Here is a 16,760-nt window from a genome sequence, read left to right on the forward strand (position 1 = left end):
TGAGGTAAGTGAAGTGGACAGCTCTGCACATAATATTTAGGTTGCACTACCTCGTGATTGACATGAGGCGAAGTGAAACACAAGCATCCGAAACTGTCCTGTTCTTTCATTTGAACTGTGCATTACTTATTGGTAACTGAAACCTGACCCTATGTTTCAGAACGAAAAGTCGACCAAGATGCACCCACACATCTGCAGGATGTGCAGGCATCAGATTCAGAACATAGCCCGAGGTTTTTGCAGCATGTGGTTTTCCTGCCTGTAAACCTCTACCACAGGGACACCTCAAACAGCTAGCGTTGATCCACATACATACCAAAAACAAGCTGCTTACTAAGAGAATGCCAGTTTCCTCTGGTACAGCAGCCCTGCTCTTGCCCTGTGGCACCCACTTCCATTACATTGTTTTTACTGCTGTCATTAGGATCACGTCTATACCTTGAATTTAAATCACACTTACACCATTTAAACAGTCATGGCTTCCCCTAAAGAATCCTGGGAATCTCAGACCACGCATTAGTACAATTTGTCAAAGGTCTCTGTCAGGGAACTGCCATCGGAAAGGCAGGAGGTGGAGGGTCTCTCAGAAGTCAGGAGAGACTCAGCAGCGGAGGAAGGCACCAGCAGGGGGGGAGAGAGAGAAACGAAGGAATGGCTCAGGGAGTCTTCCAGCGATAACAGCGGAGAAGTCTCAGGTCCTCCCATAGGTACACCCACTCCTCGCCGGAAACTGTCGCGCCGAGAATCCAGACGATGCGTTTCCGTCAAGGAGCTTTTATGCTGGAGTAGATTCCGTAAACGCCCACTGTCGGATTCTGCAAGCGATTGAGGGAGCCACGCTTAAGGGCTCCGCTAAAGACAGAGTCTTGCTAAGCTGAGCAAACTCTGAGGGACTAAGCTTTTATGCACAAGCAGCTCATCATCCCATCACAGTCTCCTAACAACCTTAGCAGGCCACACATTTTACACAGCAAGTGGGGAATGAACTAGAAACCTTTTAAAAAGAAAAAAGAAATTCTGAAGGATCTTCAGATGTTGCCAATCTCTTCATGAACTGATGCATTTTTGCTATTGACAATGTTATCATAACCACCCTGACTTAATGCTCTGAGGGCCAAGCCAGACATACAGGGCCACAGTGTCTATGCTGAAATGTGTTTGCCCCACTCACATATGTAAATTTCGTTTACACAAAACGAAATAGGCTTTTACCCTACTGCACTTTGTAGCTCACTTCTGGCTTGAGAGATCAGTCAAAGGGGATGGACCACTGCACTGGAGCACAGCATGGTAAGGGGACGAAGGGGTCCAGATTTTGCTCTGTTCTCCCCTTGCTCTTCTTTGTGTGTGCAACCATAGCAATTTCAGCTAATGATCAAACAGCTGTCTTGGAGCATGTAGGCAGCAAGATGCTTGCATTGCCACCTGCATCTCTAGTCCAACACAACACTTGGGGGTCAGTTGGAGTAAGAGGTGCCAGGTTGGTAATCATTTCATACAGTCTTCTACATGCCATTCACATCTGCAGCAAAGTTATGGCTTCCTTATACTGCACCATCTCGTTTTATGAATTGCACCTCCTCCACATGTTGGGAAGCTGTGCTGTAGCCAACACTGCTGAGTTGGCCTTGGAATGTTCCCTCCAACATTAGGTCTGTCATATGAGTATTTCAACTGGCATGTGGATAAGGCCCACAAATGGGGGTGGGGGGAGTGTTCCTCCTGAAAGGGGAAAAAAATAGTTAGTGCTTGGCCAAGAAGTTACACCTGTTTGGGAGCTGCATTTATTCAAACATCATGGTTGGTTCCCAGCATCAGTCCCTTTCACTTGTCTTTCATGTTTATAAAGGCCTTTTTCTTCCTATTGTGAACATTAAACAGGATTACTATCTTGCATTTGTCTCCGCACAGAACTGTGTGCTATGCCATCCCTGCCAACTACATACAAGGACACTTCATTACACACATTGGGCAACTCTATATAAAGCATTGCCACACACTGTGGCTTCCTGGACCCCCATTCATGGATGCAGTATCACCCAATAGGATTTCCCTGTCCTACCTATGCCCATTCTGGAGGGTCCGAGTGGCTGTTTTCTTCACACCATCCCAGAGTCAATAAGGGCTGGACCTTCTGTACCTGCTCTTCACCATTTGAAGAATTCGTTGCCTGAAAGTCAGGAAGATGATAACAAAGGCAACTAGCAGGGCCAAACAGGTAGGAAAAATAAGGACCAGATGCAGCAGAGTCATATCTGCCGTTAGCCACTTGCAATTCTGGATGACTGATTCAGGCAAATTTGCTACACGGATGAACTTAGAGGAAAAGTTGCAAGTGACTTGATTCCAGTCTAGAATGCGTACAGTGTCACTGTCATGCAGGGCATCCCACCAACCCAGCTGGCAGCAGTCATAAGGATTCTGGCTGAGGTAGATCTCATGTAAGCTCTTTCCAAGCTTCTGCATGGCGTGCTGAGGTAGGGCATGGAGAAGATTTCTCCTTAGATCCAGAATTTGCAGTTCCAGGCCTGCTAAGGATTCAGGGAAGCTAGCCAGAGAATTTTCAGATAGATCTAGGTTTACCAGCTTCTGAAAAGCAGAGAAGTCCATATTTGTCCTTGCAGCAGAAAGTCCAGTGTTCCTAAGATAGAGCACCTGCAGTGATTGTGCAACATCTTTCAGAGGTCCTAAGCCATCAAGTAGTGACCTGGGATTGTCAGAAAGGTCTAAGTGTGCTATAGAAGTCCCCTGAAAGATGTGGGTGTCCAGTATTTCTAGGTCACAGCCAGACAGGAAAAGATTCCTTATGGAGCCAGCATTACTGATATCTATGCAGCTGGGACTTCCAGCAGCATGTGAGGCACAAAGCTTTATAGGGTTTTTACTGAGGTCAAGTGTAGTGATCTTTGTTGTGTGAGTAAAGATTTTAGCAGGCAAGCCACACAGTCTGTTGGTGCTCAGACTCAATGTTCTGAGGTTGGCTAAGCTACTTCTATGGTCCACGTTCATCTGCAGATCCTGAAGTTGGTTGTAGCTGAGATCCAAGTCAATGAGAGTGCTTAGCAGGTCACTCTCCTGTATCTGTAATGTCTCTAAGCAGTTGTGGTTCAGGTTCAGATGAGCAAGGGAAGACATGCCTTCAAAAAACCTTTCTGGAAGGTACCAGAGCTGGTTCCAACTCATGTCTAGGAACTGCAGGGAAGAGAGGTTGCTATGATGGTTTTCGGCCCAGAGGTCAAGGGTGGTGATGTTGGTAATGTTGCCATCCAGGAATAACAGCTGCACTGTGCCCTCTGAGTCATTGAAAAGATTGTTGTAGAAGTTCAATTGGTTGTGCATCAGCAGCAGAGTTCTCAGTTTATTTTGCTTGGGCAACAGCGGGAAGAAGAGGAGCTGGTTGTAGGAAAGATCTAGTGTTTCTAATTCAAAGGCAGCATCATTCTCTGCAGCCAAGAACCACTCGATTTGATTGTTGCTGACATTTAGCATCCGGAGTTGGGTCAGGTCAAACTCCACCATGCAAGGAATGTAGTTGTAGGCCAGATTAAGATGCTGTAGCCATTGCAAACCATCAAAGGCGCCAGTCTCAATCTCAAATATGTAGTTCTGCTGCAAATCTAGGTCCTTCAGCCTGGGCAGATTTTTTAAGTGAGAGTCATCCAGTCTCATGATGGAGTTCCGGGCCAAGGACAAAGATTCTAGAGAGGACAAATCCTGGATCAAGATGGCCATCATAGCTTCATTGAGCAGATTTCCAGATAGGTCCAGCTTCCTCAGGGCAGGCAAAGTCCCCAGAGCAGCTGCTGTTGCAGAATAGTTCACAGAGAGGGCATTGTTGGCCAGAGATAGACTACTGAGGCTCCTGGTGCCAAGGAAAGCCCCAGGCTCAATGAGCTCCAACCCATTCTCACACAGACTGAGGCTCTGCAGGACTTGATACCTTACTAAAGATGCATTCTTTAGGGTCTGTATAACATTTGCATCCAGGAAGAGCTCCATTGTTCCAGGAGGCAAGTCTTGTGAGACAGAGCTCAGCCTCCTGCCTTTGCAGTCTGCAGTTCTCTCGTCCTGCAGCAGAAAAAGAAAGAGATGTATGGGATGAAAAAAAGGTGGGCCCAGCTACTAAAGCCATACTGCACTTCAAATGAGCACAGTAAACAAAGGGCTTAACTCAAGCCCTGTAGATTCCAAGTTAAAATGCTAGGGACTGAGCGTATTTGGCATGTAAAAGATCACAGGTTCAGTCCTGGCATATCCTGTGAAGTATCTCAGGGAGCTGGGAGAGATCTTTGCCCAATATCTTGGAGAGTTCCTGCCAGTTGGTGTGGGCAATATCGGGCAAAGATAGTTTAATGGATAAAACACTTTGACAGTAAATGTTTTCCATAACAATATTTTCAGAGCTGTATGTGCTCTGCCCTCTAAACAAAACAGAATCTTTGTTATGGTAACCCACCCAAATTCGCACTAAGAAAAACAAGTTCTGGGAACTAATATTCATGATACAAATTTGCACATTTAATCTAAAAAGGAAGGAGCTCTGATGTTTGTGGCAACACTGAAACCTGTCTCCTAACCATAGAAAATCTCATTCAAGCCACGCTTCTAGCTTCTGAATTTCTACCAGCCATTACCCACCTTTCAACCCTCCCTTTCTTTCTCCAAGGGCTAGAAATCTTCTCTTTTAGAAATGAAAGCTGAGAGTCTCAGGTTCTGTAGTCAGAACCATTTCTACTATTTTTTCTTTGCCCGTGCAGAATTTCTGAATACACAACAATCCTGACTTGTGATCTTTTAGAAACATTTCTAAGGATGGTCTGGACGAATGCAGAGCCAGTTATAAAGTTTCAAACAATACCGCCCGTCATGAACAGCACAAAACAATCTAAGGGCTCTGCTTTTTTGTGCCTATGGACAAACTACCAAAGAGAACATTTCTGCTACTTCCTTTATTGTAAACTCTACGGCCCTGCAAGAATTAGATTTTTCTCTCTCATTCTGAATAACCATGCAAGTTTGAATGGTGTGGAAAAAGTGATCAAGCTATTATCAGCTTATGGGAAATTTGTAACACTTGCTCTGCTACTAGGGCCGTCTTTAGCATATGCGCCGCCAGGGTGCAAAGATCCACCCAGCGCCCCCAAATTTAGTTTAGCTGCCCCCAGATTTGGTGTGGGGCAACTCAAAGTTGTTTTTTAGGGAGGGGGAAAGCCAAAGTTGTTGATCTTTTTCAGGGGAGGAAAATCGCTCACCTGTAACAACGATGCAGTGGAAATAACTGCTTGTTTCATAATGCTAGGTAGTAACAGAGCAATGGAGCAGGGGGGCAGGGACTTTTGCTCCATTGCTTTTCACTGCCACTGGTAGAGAGGGTCCGGTGTATAGTAGGCATACATTTGGTGCATCTCCGAATACATTTGGTTGCCCCCCAGAATTTGGAACCCAGGTGCACCGCACCCTGTGCATCCCCGGATTAAGACGGCCCTGTCTGCTAATGTAGCAGAAGAAATCAGGTGTAGATTCAACCCAGCAATTGCAATTTCTTGTGATTCTTAATATTGTTGAGGCTTAGTGGGGGAACAGAGGTTGCCAGGGCAATGCAGACATGATCTGTGACACATATTTACACCTAGAGCCACCAGAGTGCCTGGGCAACCTACTCAGATGGGTGGGGTGCAAATAATGAAAGTTTTATTCATTCTTATTAATTAGTTGTTGCTGTTGTTGTTAAAAACATAGAAATATCAATCATTAAATACAATTAAACATTGATAGAATTAAAACTATATACATATATAAAATCTATAACAATAATTACAATAAAAACAGGATAATATTGGGTTGTATCCAATGAAGTTGTCCAGTTGGCACAAGGACTTCTAGATGCACAATGGGACTTCCTCTCACTGCATGTCCCCCATGCCTCCAAAATCTTCTGGGAGGGTTGGGGAAAACCCCAGAACAGATTTATGGGATGGTTAGGGAGCATGCAGGGAGAAAAGAGGGAGAAGAAGTCCTTTTTGCACAGGTGGAAGTGCTTGTACTAATGGGAGAAGCTTTGTGGATACAACCCATTGTCATTTGTGGACCCCTGGAGTTGCTGACACATGGTTCAAAATAAACGAAGAAAAGAAAGTTGATAAAAGACAGACTCACCAGTCTGCAAAGGCTGTGATAGGCTGAAGGTTTGCTTCCCCATCCTGTATCTAGGAAAACTATCCACACGAAGATACTCAGGGCTATTAGTGCCATTTCAACAGCAGGACTCCTGCAAAGAGACACAAAGCAGGGCATATATATGTTTTAAAAGGCAGTATTGACAGTTTATTGTATTTTGTATTACAGAAAGAACCAGATGCTTACTAGAAAGCAGACATCCCAAGGCTTCTTCCACGTAATTTATGCCATATGCGTATTTGCTCTCAAACTTTTCATACACCAAAATCTGTTAATTTATTTGTGCAACGCACATGCCTTCCCCACATCTGACCTTCTTGTGTGCAAGCACACCTTTCAGATCACATTGGCTATTCTTAATCAGTTTTTGTGCACAAGTGGGCAGAGGCTTGCTTTGATCAGGAATGACTGCAAAGGCCCTTCCTTATAAACCATAAGTTGCCAATGTGGCGCCCACATCGCATAAGCACATGTAGAGACCTTCCCTGGTGCCTAGGATCCCCTACCCTGCCTCTCCTCCTTGGGTTTGAAAGGAATCTTGTAGCCAGTAGAAGACTTTTTAGAAACCTAATTGCTGGTAGGGAGTGAGTGAGTGTTGGTTGCAGTGTGTGTGGAGTTGTGGTATGTACATGGTGCCCACAGGCCCAGAAAGATTAACCATAAACAGCTTGGGGCTGGAACATTAATTTTAAAGAAGGCTGTATACCCGTTGCGATTTACTTCGGCTCCAGTACACTCCCACTGTTGCCGTTTGAACCCGAGTACACATAACGCTAGCCACAAACCATTTGTCTCCTGTAGCTTCTTGAGAAACACTGTTGTTTTTCCCAAACCAGCTTCCATCCGATTTGAAAACATAAGTTGCGGCTAGGCTAAGGTGTGCACATTTGAGACAGCAAGTGCACATGCACAGGTAAGTAGAAGCTTTACCAAATAGGAGTTCAGCACAGGGAAACAAATCAGGTAATGTGCATCTGGTGTGTACCACAATGTAAAAAAGCACTAGAAGCACAGCAGGGGAAAATGACCTCACTACATTTTAAGCCGCTAATGTGTGTGTAACCCAAGTTAAAGGTGATTTGAAGGAGCCTTCCCTTCCCAATGTTATGCAGACCAGCATCAACACCCACTGTTCTAAGGCATTTGCTGGGGCCCATGTGCTGCTACCACCACCAGCAAAGCTTGTAAACATGGGGGGGGGGGGCTGATTGTGGCAGCAGCAGCAGCACCATGGCCAGAGGAGGCAGGGTGACATAGCAGCAGGTTCTGGGCAACAGGTCCAGTCAGCACTGGGTGCTACTAAGGGCAGCCTGCCCAGCTTCCCCCCAAATCTGAAGCTGGGTCTGATATAGGGAAAGGTAAAGGGACCCCTGACCATTAGGTCCAGTCGTGACCGACTCTGGGGTTGTGGCACTCATCTCACTTTACTGGCCAAGGGAGCCGCCGTACAGTTTCCGGGTCATGTGGCCAGCATGACTAAGCCGCTTCTGGTGAACCACCGGAGTGGTACCTATTTATCTACTTGCACTTTGACATGCTTTCGAACTGCTAGGTTGGCAGGAGCAGGGACCGAGCAACGGGAGCTCACCCTGGCGCGGGGATTCAAACCACCAACCTTCTGATCGGCAAGTCCTAGGCTCTGTAGTTTAACCCACAGTGCCACCCGCGTACCTTGGGTCTGATGACGTGCACATATATTTTGTCTAGCCAACTGTCACTTCTGGTCAAGCGTGTTTTGCAAAACCTGTTTACTAAAGGCAAAAGTGGGACACATTCTGTGAACGCTTAGCTCTCTGGAAATGATCTTGCCTCTAAGTGGAAGGGTAGGGCCAAACCCCATTTGACATTAGAGATCCATGATTGGATTTGACATGATTAATTTTACTGAAAGGTAGCTGTGGGTGGAGGGGCTGCTTGGTGGATCAGAGCAGTGCTGCTGAGGGAGGGGGCATTAACCCTTTGTTCTCATCATACCATTTCCTCCATCATATTCGCCCCATTCCTGAAAGTACTCATAGTCCTCTAAGAAGAAAAACAAGACTGATTTTTTGACCTAGTAAGGAGATTTATTTCTGAGACTATATATTAGTTAGGCATGAAGCTTTTTTAATTTTACAAAGTGGATTGACTGTCAAAGCAGGGATCCCAGCATACTTTCTCACCTTGCCAATGACTAGCGAAGTTATTGACACCAAGTTCCTCCCCTGCTTAATGATTCTTTTTCTTTGCCATCACAAAGGCCTTTAAGGACTTCACTCACCATCTGTCCTGCCTTCTCAGTTTGGTCCTTGCGCTCTCGATGCCCTGTAACTCTTCAAAGCTGTTGAGTGGCAGATACCTTGGAGTGAGACTGGAGAGTTCTCAGCAACCACCTCGCTGCCTTATCTCTCCTTCATATATCTATTTTATGAAACACCTCTGTATTACAGAACCCTCCATCGTGTACTCCCAGAACCACACCACATGGAACTGATACACGTTCTTGGTGAGCTCAACCACGCCGCAAAACGCCGACTGCCTTTTTGCAGTGTAGGTGTTCAGAATGAAACAGCAGCTGTTGAATGGTTCCTTTTGGTTACCATCACCCACCCACCCCCGCACCCCTCTTTAAGGCAAAGAATGGAGGCAAATCTTGAGGTTCTTACTCACCGGGGGTAGGAGCAATACGCTCAGGTCTGGGACGTTCATTCTGCTCCAGCCCGTGCCCTCTTTTCTTGCTGTATCTCTACAAATAATATTAAAATTAGCTGTTTGCCCTCTCACTTAATATCAGATTATTTTAGAACTTGCGGAAGGAACTAAGCAACGGAAACTGCAGTCACATGGATCACAGAGCCAGTTGCTTCACCCAGCAACCCCCAGCCCAGAGCTCAGCAGTTGCACACTGAAAGGTCGAGGCTGTGCAAGCCACTCGAAAATGAGAAGGAGCTGAGAAGAAGGGAAATGAGAGGAAGGAAGCTGTGCAGGGCAAATCTTTGAAGCCATTAGCAACTGCTGCTTTGTTATCGATATAGAAAGAAAAATAAGAGTCCTGTGGCACTTAAAGACTAACAAATTCATTGCGGCATAAGGATTTGTGGACTAGGGACTACTTCTGCAGACAAAATTTTGCTGTAATACATTTTATGGCATAATAATTCATGTGTGAGGGCTACATGCACACCTTACATTTAAAGCACATGCCCCAATAATCCTAGGAACTGTAATTTGTCATGGGTGCTGAGAATTGTAGCTCTGTGAGGGGTAAATTAGTTCTCAGGATTCTTTTGCGGGAGAGTGTAAATGTTTTTTTCAATATGTGCTGTGTTGCATGCAGCCTTTAAGGTGCAATCAGGCTCTTTGTTGTTTTTGTTCCTATCATTGTTGGTTGGGAAGAGGACAAAAAGTGTTGCCAGCTGCAAGTACTCTTGAATGACACAGATTATTTAAAACTGCTCCACTCTGGCTTCAGTCCTGGCCATGGGGCTGAGTTGGGCTTGGTCTCCCTGAGAATGGGACGAGAGAAGTGTGACCTTGCTCCAGGTTCTCCATCTGTTTTGGTACCATTCCCCATGGCATCCTCCTAGACCAGCTCTGTAGAGTTGGAATTAGGGGGCACTGTGTTATAGAGGCTTGGTCTACCCCACAGGACAGTGTCCAGACAGTAGCACTGGGGTAGTGCTATGGGGCTCTCTAGTGGGATGCTGCAGGATACTATTCTATCCTCAATGTTATTTAATATCTACATGAAGCTGCTGGGAGAGGTCATTAGGAGGAGCTTTGGGGCAAGGTGCCTTGAGTACACTGATGACACTCAGCCAGTGCCGGATTTATGTATAAGCTAAACAAGCTATAGCTTAGGGCCCCACTCTCTTAAAGGTAAAGGGACCCCTGACCATTAGGTCCAGTCGTGACCGATTCTGGGGTAATGGCACTCATCTCGCTTTATTGGCCGAGGGAGCCAGCGTACAGCTTCCAGGTCATGTGGCCAGTATGACTAAGCTGCTTCTGGCAAACCAGAGCAGCGCACGGAAACGCTGTTTACCTTCCCGCTGGAGCGGTACCTATTTATCTACTTGCACTTTGACGTGCATTCGAACTGCTAGGTTGGCAGGAGCAGGGACCGAGCAACGGGAGCTCACCCCATCGCAGGGATTCGAACTGCCGACCTTCTGATCAGCAAGTCCCAGGCTCTGTGGTTTAACCCACAGCGCCACGCACTCTCTTAGGGGCCCCCAAAAAAATTAAAGGGGGAAAAACTGGATGTATTTCCAAAATATAAGATAAAAAATAAAACAAAACCTACACACAGCAACAGTGTTTTGTGTTGTGTAGGCTCCTATGGTGTAAGTAATGGGCCCCACCTGCTAGCCTGCTCCTATCACTGGTTTGCTCATTTCTACATATAGGGTACCTACATTCTGCCTGGACTGGTTGCATGGCAACATGTGCAAATGGCTATTAGGTCCATAAATTACCATATAGCATATATTCAAGACAAAAAACAGCAACAATTTGTTGTTAACAAAGGACAGCTGGACATACAAAGGGCCCCATTATCTTCAGTAGCTTAGGGCCTCATCAAACCTAAATCTGACCCTGCACTGAGCTCTACTCCTCCATAACCTTTGAGTCAAGAAATGCTCTGTGGGCCCTGGGCACCTGGATGCAGTGGTGGGATGGGTGAGAAAAAATAAGCGGAGCTTTAATCCTGGCAAGACGGAGGCACTGTAAATGATTCCAGTGTCTGAGACATCAGTCAATCGCTCAGAGATCTGCGCCATTTGCCTATATGCTACTGGGCCACATTACCTTGAGGCCAGTTTACACCTTACCCCATACATGCCCACTTGATTGCTCCAATCTGCAGAATGGGCACTGTTTTGGAACTCACACAATACTTGTTCTGCCCTTGTAAAAAACCAATGTCTAAGTGTTGCAGCCCTACATTTTGGAAGCCCCTGCTTATAGGCATCAGGCAGGCATCTTCACTGTAGTCTTTCCAGTGCCTGGTTAAAACATTTTTGTTTAGAAAAGCCTACCCAGACAGGCAAAAGTTACATCTTGCTATTTTAGCTACTGTTTATTTTAATAACCTTTTGGATATTTTTAATACCCATTTTAACTGTTTTATTTATACTTTTAATATATATTTAATAATGTTATTGTAAACCACTTGCCTTTCTTTTAAACAGGTACCTATATAAATTTTGTCAAATAAATCCCACACTGTGGAAGTGGTAAACTCACTTTCTACAACAGTTTGAGAATTGTGCCTTCTTTAAGTACCATTTACAGAGTAGCTAAAGAGGGCTGTTCTGCCTGTGAGTTGCAATTGGAGATGGCCTGTTTTGAGTTCTCTAGTTGTTTCCTTAAAATTCATTTTAAAATGGTGGGGGATTAAGTCATACTACACATTCACGCAATTTTTTAAGGGAACTCATACTGCATCAGTTGCTGGAAACCACAAGAGGGGAGAAAGTGCTCTTGTGCTCAGGGGTTTCCCACAGGCATCTGGTTGGCCACTGAGAACAGGATGTTGGACTTGATGGGCCATTGGCCTGATCCAGCAGGCCCTCCTTATGTACATCAAGGTTTTTAAGACATCACACACAAAAATAGCCTTGTTTCTGAGTGCATGTAGTTTTTCCTCTTTCAAAAACTATTCAGCCTCTCAAAAACAGCAGCACTTACTTCCCTAAAACAGAAACAATAATTTTGGTTCATGTTTGTTTTGCAATTAGAATCCTTGCAAGTTATTGACTGCCTGTGAAAAACTCCACCTCCTCCCTTGCCCACCAAAGCAAAAGAGTTACAGTGGTACCTCGGGTTACATACGCTTCAGGTTACATACGCTTCAGGTTACAGACTCCGCTAACCCAGAAACAGTGCTTCAGGTTAAGAACTTTGCTTCAGGATGAGAACAGAAATCGTGCTCCGGCGGCACAGTGGCAGCAGGAGGCCCCATTAGCTAAAGTGGTGCTTCAGGTTAAGAACAGTTTCAGGTTAAGAACGGACCTCCAGAACGAATTAAGTACTTAACCCGAGGTACCACTGTAGTTTTATAGGTGGGCTGAGAAAAAATAGCCCATATCCTACTCAATGGAGCAGACTCAGAGTATGGACCCACCTGGGTTTGAGCAGCATATTAGACTTGTTTCCATCTGATTTTTTGCATCCTGCTGTCCCACATTCAATTGAATACCTGTTCAGCCAAACCACCCTCCCTCCCGGCTTGATGAAAAATATTAAAGCCATCTTGCGGAGTGTTATTACGGAGGCTTGCAACAACTACTCAGTGCTTGAAAGGTACTTTGCACATGCTCAGATGTTATTACTTCATGTTTCCAGAACTGAACCATAAGGCGATGAAAATACATTCTAACAAGTAAGCTCTGTACAAAACTTCGTGCTGCATCCTCATCTTCTAATAGGAGTGCTCTTGTTCAGCATTCCGGTGGTCAGTAAGTCAGATCCTCTTTCAGCAAGTTTTTCCACCTGTTTCTGTTTTTCATTTCCAACCACCTTTCAACTTTCTATCAGCACGCTCAGTCCTCAGGTGTTACCATGGCTTGTTATTTCTTTATAAAACAAATTATACCACTTTTTATTTACAAGTGTTTATATATCCGCAAACGAAAGATATACCATGCTGCTTAACATTTGAGGATATTTGGTTACTCTGTACTATGCTTAAGGTTTCATTTGGCCTTCCTGCAGCAAACTGCTGTCCCCTGCTGTTAGGAAATTAGGGCTGCTTTCCTTCTTCTCAATATTCACACCCAAAACACATAGTGATTAGCTTTTCTTTCTTCTTCTTTTTACATAGCTGTTAGCACATTTCTCTGGCAGAGGCACACACATTAAATTGCTCCCTTCCTTCCAGGAATTCACATCTTCCACCCTAATCCGAGTAGTTTACAAAGAATCACAATTACACAAACAATTTTAAAACATAAACCTTGAAAGCAGCACGATGTAAAAGAACAGTATAAAAAGTACCGTAAGTAACATTAACTCTTTGGAAAAAAGGATAAATTGTTATTCACCTTCACAATTTCAAAAGCTCCAGATGACAAATGAGAGATCACTGGAGACATATTCTATATTTGTAAAACTTGTTTTACTTACAAATATACCACTAAAGCATATTGGAAACAAACAGGCAAGCAGACACCACAGTTGACAGTCCTGTATCAGTTTTCCAAAGAAAGCTTGTGGACTCCAATGATGCTCCAACCAACACACAGCTCTCTCTACCTTTCCAAGTTTTAGATGTTTCTCCCAGTGTTCATTTCTCCAAGTTGGGAATGTGGGAGAGAGTTGTTAGGTCTGCAGTGCCACAGCTCGCAGTGGTTATCAACCTGTGGGTCCCCAGATGTTGTTGGACTACAACTCCCATCATCCCCAAGCTCTGGCCTTGCTAGCTAGGGGTGATGGGAGTGGTAGTCCAAAACATCTGGGGACCCACAGGTTGAGAAAGGCTGGTTAGAGGCTCATGTAGGAGCAAGAGGCATCACACCTTCCCACTCAGGCCCTGATTCAGACAGGTGCTTCCATTTGCCTCCCCCTTCTTCTGAGTAGCCTTGGGGGCAGCTAGGCATGTACAGCAGCAGTGGCTCTGAAAGCAGGCTTCCTCAACCTCAGTCCTCCAGATGCCTACAACTCCCATGATCCCTAGCTAGGAGGACCAGTGGTCAGGGATGCTGGGAATTGTAGTCTCAAAACATCTGGAGGGCTGAGGTTGAGGAAGCCTGCTCTGAAACTTTTGCCTGCCTCACTATGTACAGTGGTACATCAGGTTACATACGCTTCAGGTTACATACGCTTCAGGTTACATACTCCGCTAACCCAGAAATAGTGCTTCAGGTTAAGAACTTTGCTTCAGGTTGAGAACAGAAATCGTGCTCCTGTGGCGTAGCAGCAGCAGGAGGCCCCATTAGCTAAAGTGGTGCTTCAGGTTAAGAACAGTTTCAGGTTAAGTACAGACCTCCGGAATGAATTAAGTACTTAACTCGAGGTACCGCTGTATTCTGCTCCTGTGACCCTGGAAGAGATTGGGGGAGGGGGACTTTCAAAGTTAGCCAGAAGCCCAGGCAACTCCAATCATAGGCCAGGGATATCTGGGTCAAATGGTTTTTCAGGGTCACTTGCAGTGTGGAAATCTACCGGAGGGTCCTGCTCCCCTTGCTCTTACCTCTGAGAAGACCTTGGGTACAATGTCTGGGCAGGCAGAACCCTGACACATTTACTGGAGGGTGTCATATTTCCAAACTGTGCTGGGCATGACATTCAAAACCAGAACAGAGATTCTCAGGCTGCCAGGTGCACATCTCCCGTCATTCACTTTCACTGAAACATTAATTTAATATAAAAACACAACACAAAGACTTTGTGTGCAGACTTGCTAATACAGCCTTTTAACACTCCTACTGAATTGTACCTCTCTTGCACTGAAGGTAAAGAGAATGCACAAACATTATATAATCAACATTCCTGAGCATTTCCACTGTCAGGATATTCTAGTTCCATGAGGACAAGAACTTTCTCTCTTGGGTCTGTACAGTGCCTCTCATGTGACATATGAGGTAGCAGCTCCACCATGTAGAATTGTTTATAATTTTCCTACTTGTTGCCTAGCATAGACATTATTCTACAGCAAATTAAATGGATTTCCAGCATCTCTTATACCTACTAGATTAGGCAGAACACTTTGAGCGAACTTTGTTTGTTATCAATAGACAAACCTCAGATGAAGCTGGACTCAACTCAAATCTTAGTTAAACGCACATCAGTTCCAATTCTCTTCATGAGGCCTACTCCCCAATCTACTCTTAGATTGCAACATGCCTGCTTACTTCAGTGGAGATAGGGCTTCAATCCTATCAGCATTTGCGCTGTGGTCTAAACCACTGAGCCTAGGGCTTGCCGATCAGAAAGTCGGCAGCTCAAATCCCAGCGACGGGGTGAGCTTCTGTTGTTCGGTCCCAGCTCCTTCCAACCTAGCAGTTTGAAAGCACATCAAAGTGCAAATAGATAAACAGGTACCGCTCCGGCAGGAAGGTAAACGGCGTTTCCATATGCTGCTCTGGTTCGCCAGAAGCGGCTTAGTCATGCTGGCCACATGACCTGGAAGCTGTCTGCGAACACTGGCTCCCTCGGCCTATAGAGAGAGATGAGCGCCACAACCCCAGTCATCCGCGACTGGACCTAATGGTCAGGGGTACCTTTACCTTTACCTTTTAAGCCTTTGTGCTAGAGAGTCAGCCTCTCACAACAGAATGCAACTGTAATCCTTTTTAGCAATTTGCTGCCTGCTTATAATTTGAAGTTGCTGCTTTGTTTTGTTTTTAGACCTAACCTTAATCCACAATTGTTATACATTTTCCAGTTGGAATTTAATTCTCCTTTCCCTCTCTTGTTTTCATCATGGTCATCGCCCTCATGCAACATGGAATTAGAGAACCATCAGGAATAATGTAAACCTACACTAATACTGGGACGCAGGTGACGCTGTGGGTTAAACCACAGAAGGTCGGCGGTTTGAATCCCTGCGACGGGGTGAGCTCCCGTTGCTAGGTCCCTGCTGCTGCCAACCTAGCAGTTCGAAAGCATGTCAAAGTGCAAGTAGATAAATAGGGACCGCTTACCAGCGGGAAGGTAAACGGCATTTCCATACGCTGCTCTGGTTCACCAGAAGTGGCTTAGTCATGCTGGCCACATGCCCTGGAAGCTGTACGCCGGCTCCCTCAGCCAATAAAGCGAGATGAGCGCCGCAACCCCAGAGTCGGTCACAACTGGACCTAATGGTCAGAGGTCCCTTTACCTCTACCTTACACTAATATTTCTGTATAAGGACACTTGGAACCATTCTCCTAGTCCACTAGTGAAATGATGTACAAGCCACTCATATGCATGAAAAGGGAAAGCCCAGCAACCAGAGCATGATAGCTCTCTGCTCTTAAACTTGCATCACACAACAGTGCTTCTGCTGAAAGAACTCCAAGTGCTTCCTTTCAAGAGGAATCCTGTCCCTGTTGCATGTGGCAGCATATGGAGTCTTGATCAGCTGTAGTCACCACATTATAGTCTCAGTTGATATTTCCTTTATGAATTACCATGTCTCACCATCCACTCACAGCTGAAGTCGCAAAGCAACTCATTTAGGATTACAGTACAGTATTAATAACAGTAGTTCATTTTCCAAGCATGTACACTTTTACGACAGCAACAGTTCCCATGTGCCCTCTGGAAGTATCCAAGTTTCATCTGAAGGCCAGTTCACACACTGAATGTTTAAGGAATAATTTCAAGATGGTTTGTGTCTGCACCTAAAAATATAAAAAATCAATGCAGGTCATGTATGTGTTATACTTATTAGGGAGCTGCAGTTTACTGGTGCATTCTACTGAGTGTGTTCTGTTGGGGAGACAGACAGGATTTGCATCTGTATAGTTTTGTGAAATAGCCCTGCCCAAGTAAGCTGTCTTCAGTTTCTGCTCCACCCCAGAATTTGAGGGCTGAGATCCAGTTAAACACTCCTCATAGACCTTGAACAAACTCCCAGACAGCCTGTCTCTGCAAAAATGCTGAGACATCGTACT

At 45.2% G+C, this 16,760-nt stretch overlaps 2 protein-coding genes across 3 annotated transcripts in view; one reads left to right on the forward strand and one right to left on the reverse strand.

The window, feature by feature from the left end:
- WDR53 (WD repeat domain 53) overlaps positions 1–16,760 on the forward strand; it is a 374,347-nt gene that overhangs the window by 346,142 nt on the left and 11,445 nt on the right. The window lies entirely within an intron of this gene.
- NRROS (negative regulator of reactive oxygen species) lies at positions 1,771–9,324 on the reverse strand. Of its 2 annotated transcripts, none has more exons than XM_079978653.1 (3): positions 8,827–9,324; positions 6,157–6,268; positions 1,771–4,068 (listed from the first exon to the last, which is right to left on the reverse strand). In XM_079978653.1, the coding sequence occupies exons 2-3, from the start codon at positions 6,250–6,252 to the stop codon at positions 2,116–2,118; spliced, it is 2,049 nt and encodes a 682-aa protein (XP_079834779.1). In that variant the 5' UTR covers positions 6,253–6,268; positions 8,827–9,324; the 3' UTR covers positions 1,771–2,115. The 2 variants fall into 2 exon arrangements, with proteins under 2 accessions (XP_079834779.1, XP_079834780.1); XM_079978654.1 differs by lacking the exon at positions 8,827–9,324 and adding an exon at positions 8,438–8,685.

The sequence above is a fragment of the Podarcis cretensis genome (genome assembly GCF_951804945.1).
Source record: "Podarcis cretensis genome assembly, chromosome: 5".
NCBI lineage: Eukaryota > Metazoa > Chordata > Lepidosauria > Squamata > Lacertidae > Podarcis > Podarcis cretensis.

What these genes read in the sequence shown, in the direction of transcription:
- NRROS (XM_079978653.1), bottom strand. Translation starts at nt 6,252, where the DNA reads ATGGCACTAATAGCCCTGAGTATCTTCGTGTGGATAGTTTTCCTAGAT. An exon ending in ATCACAGCCTTTGCAGACTG is followed by an intron (nt 4,069 to 6,156) that starts GTGAGTCTGTCT and finishes TTTCTGCTGCAG; the next exon opens with GACGAGAGAACTGCAGACTG.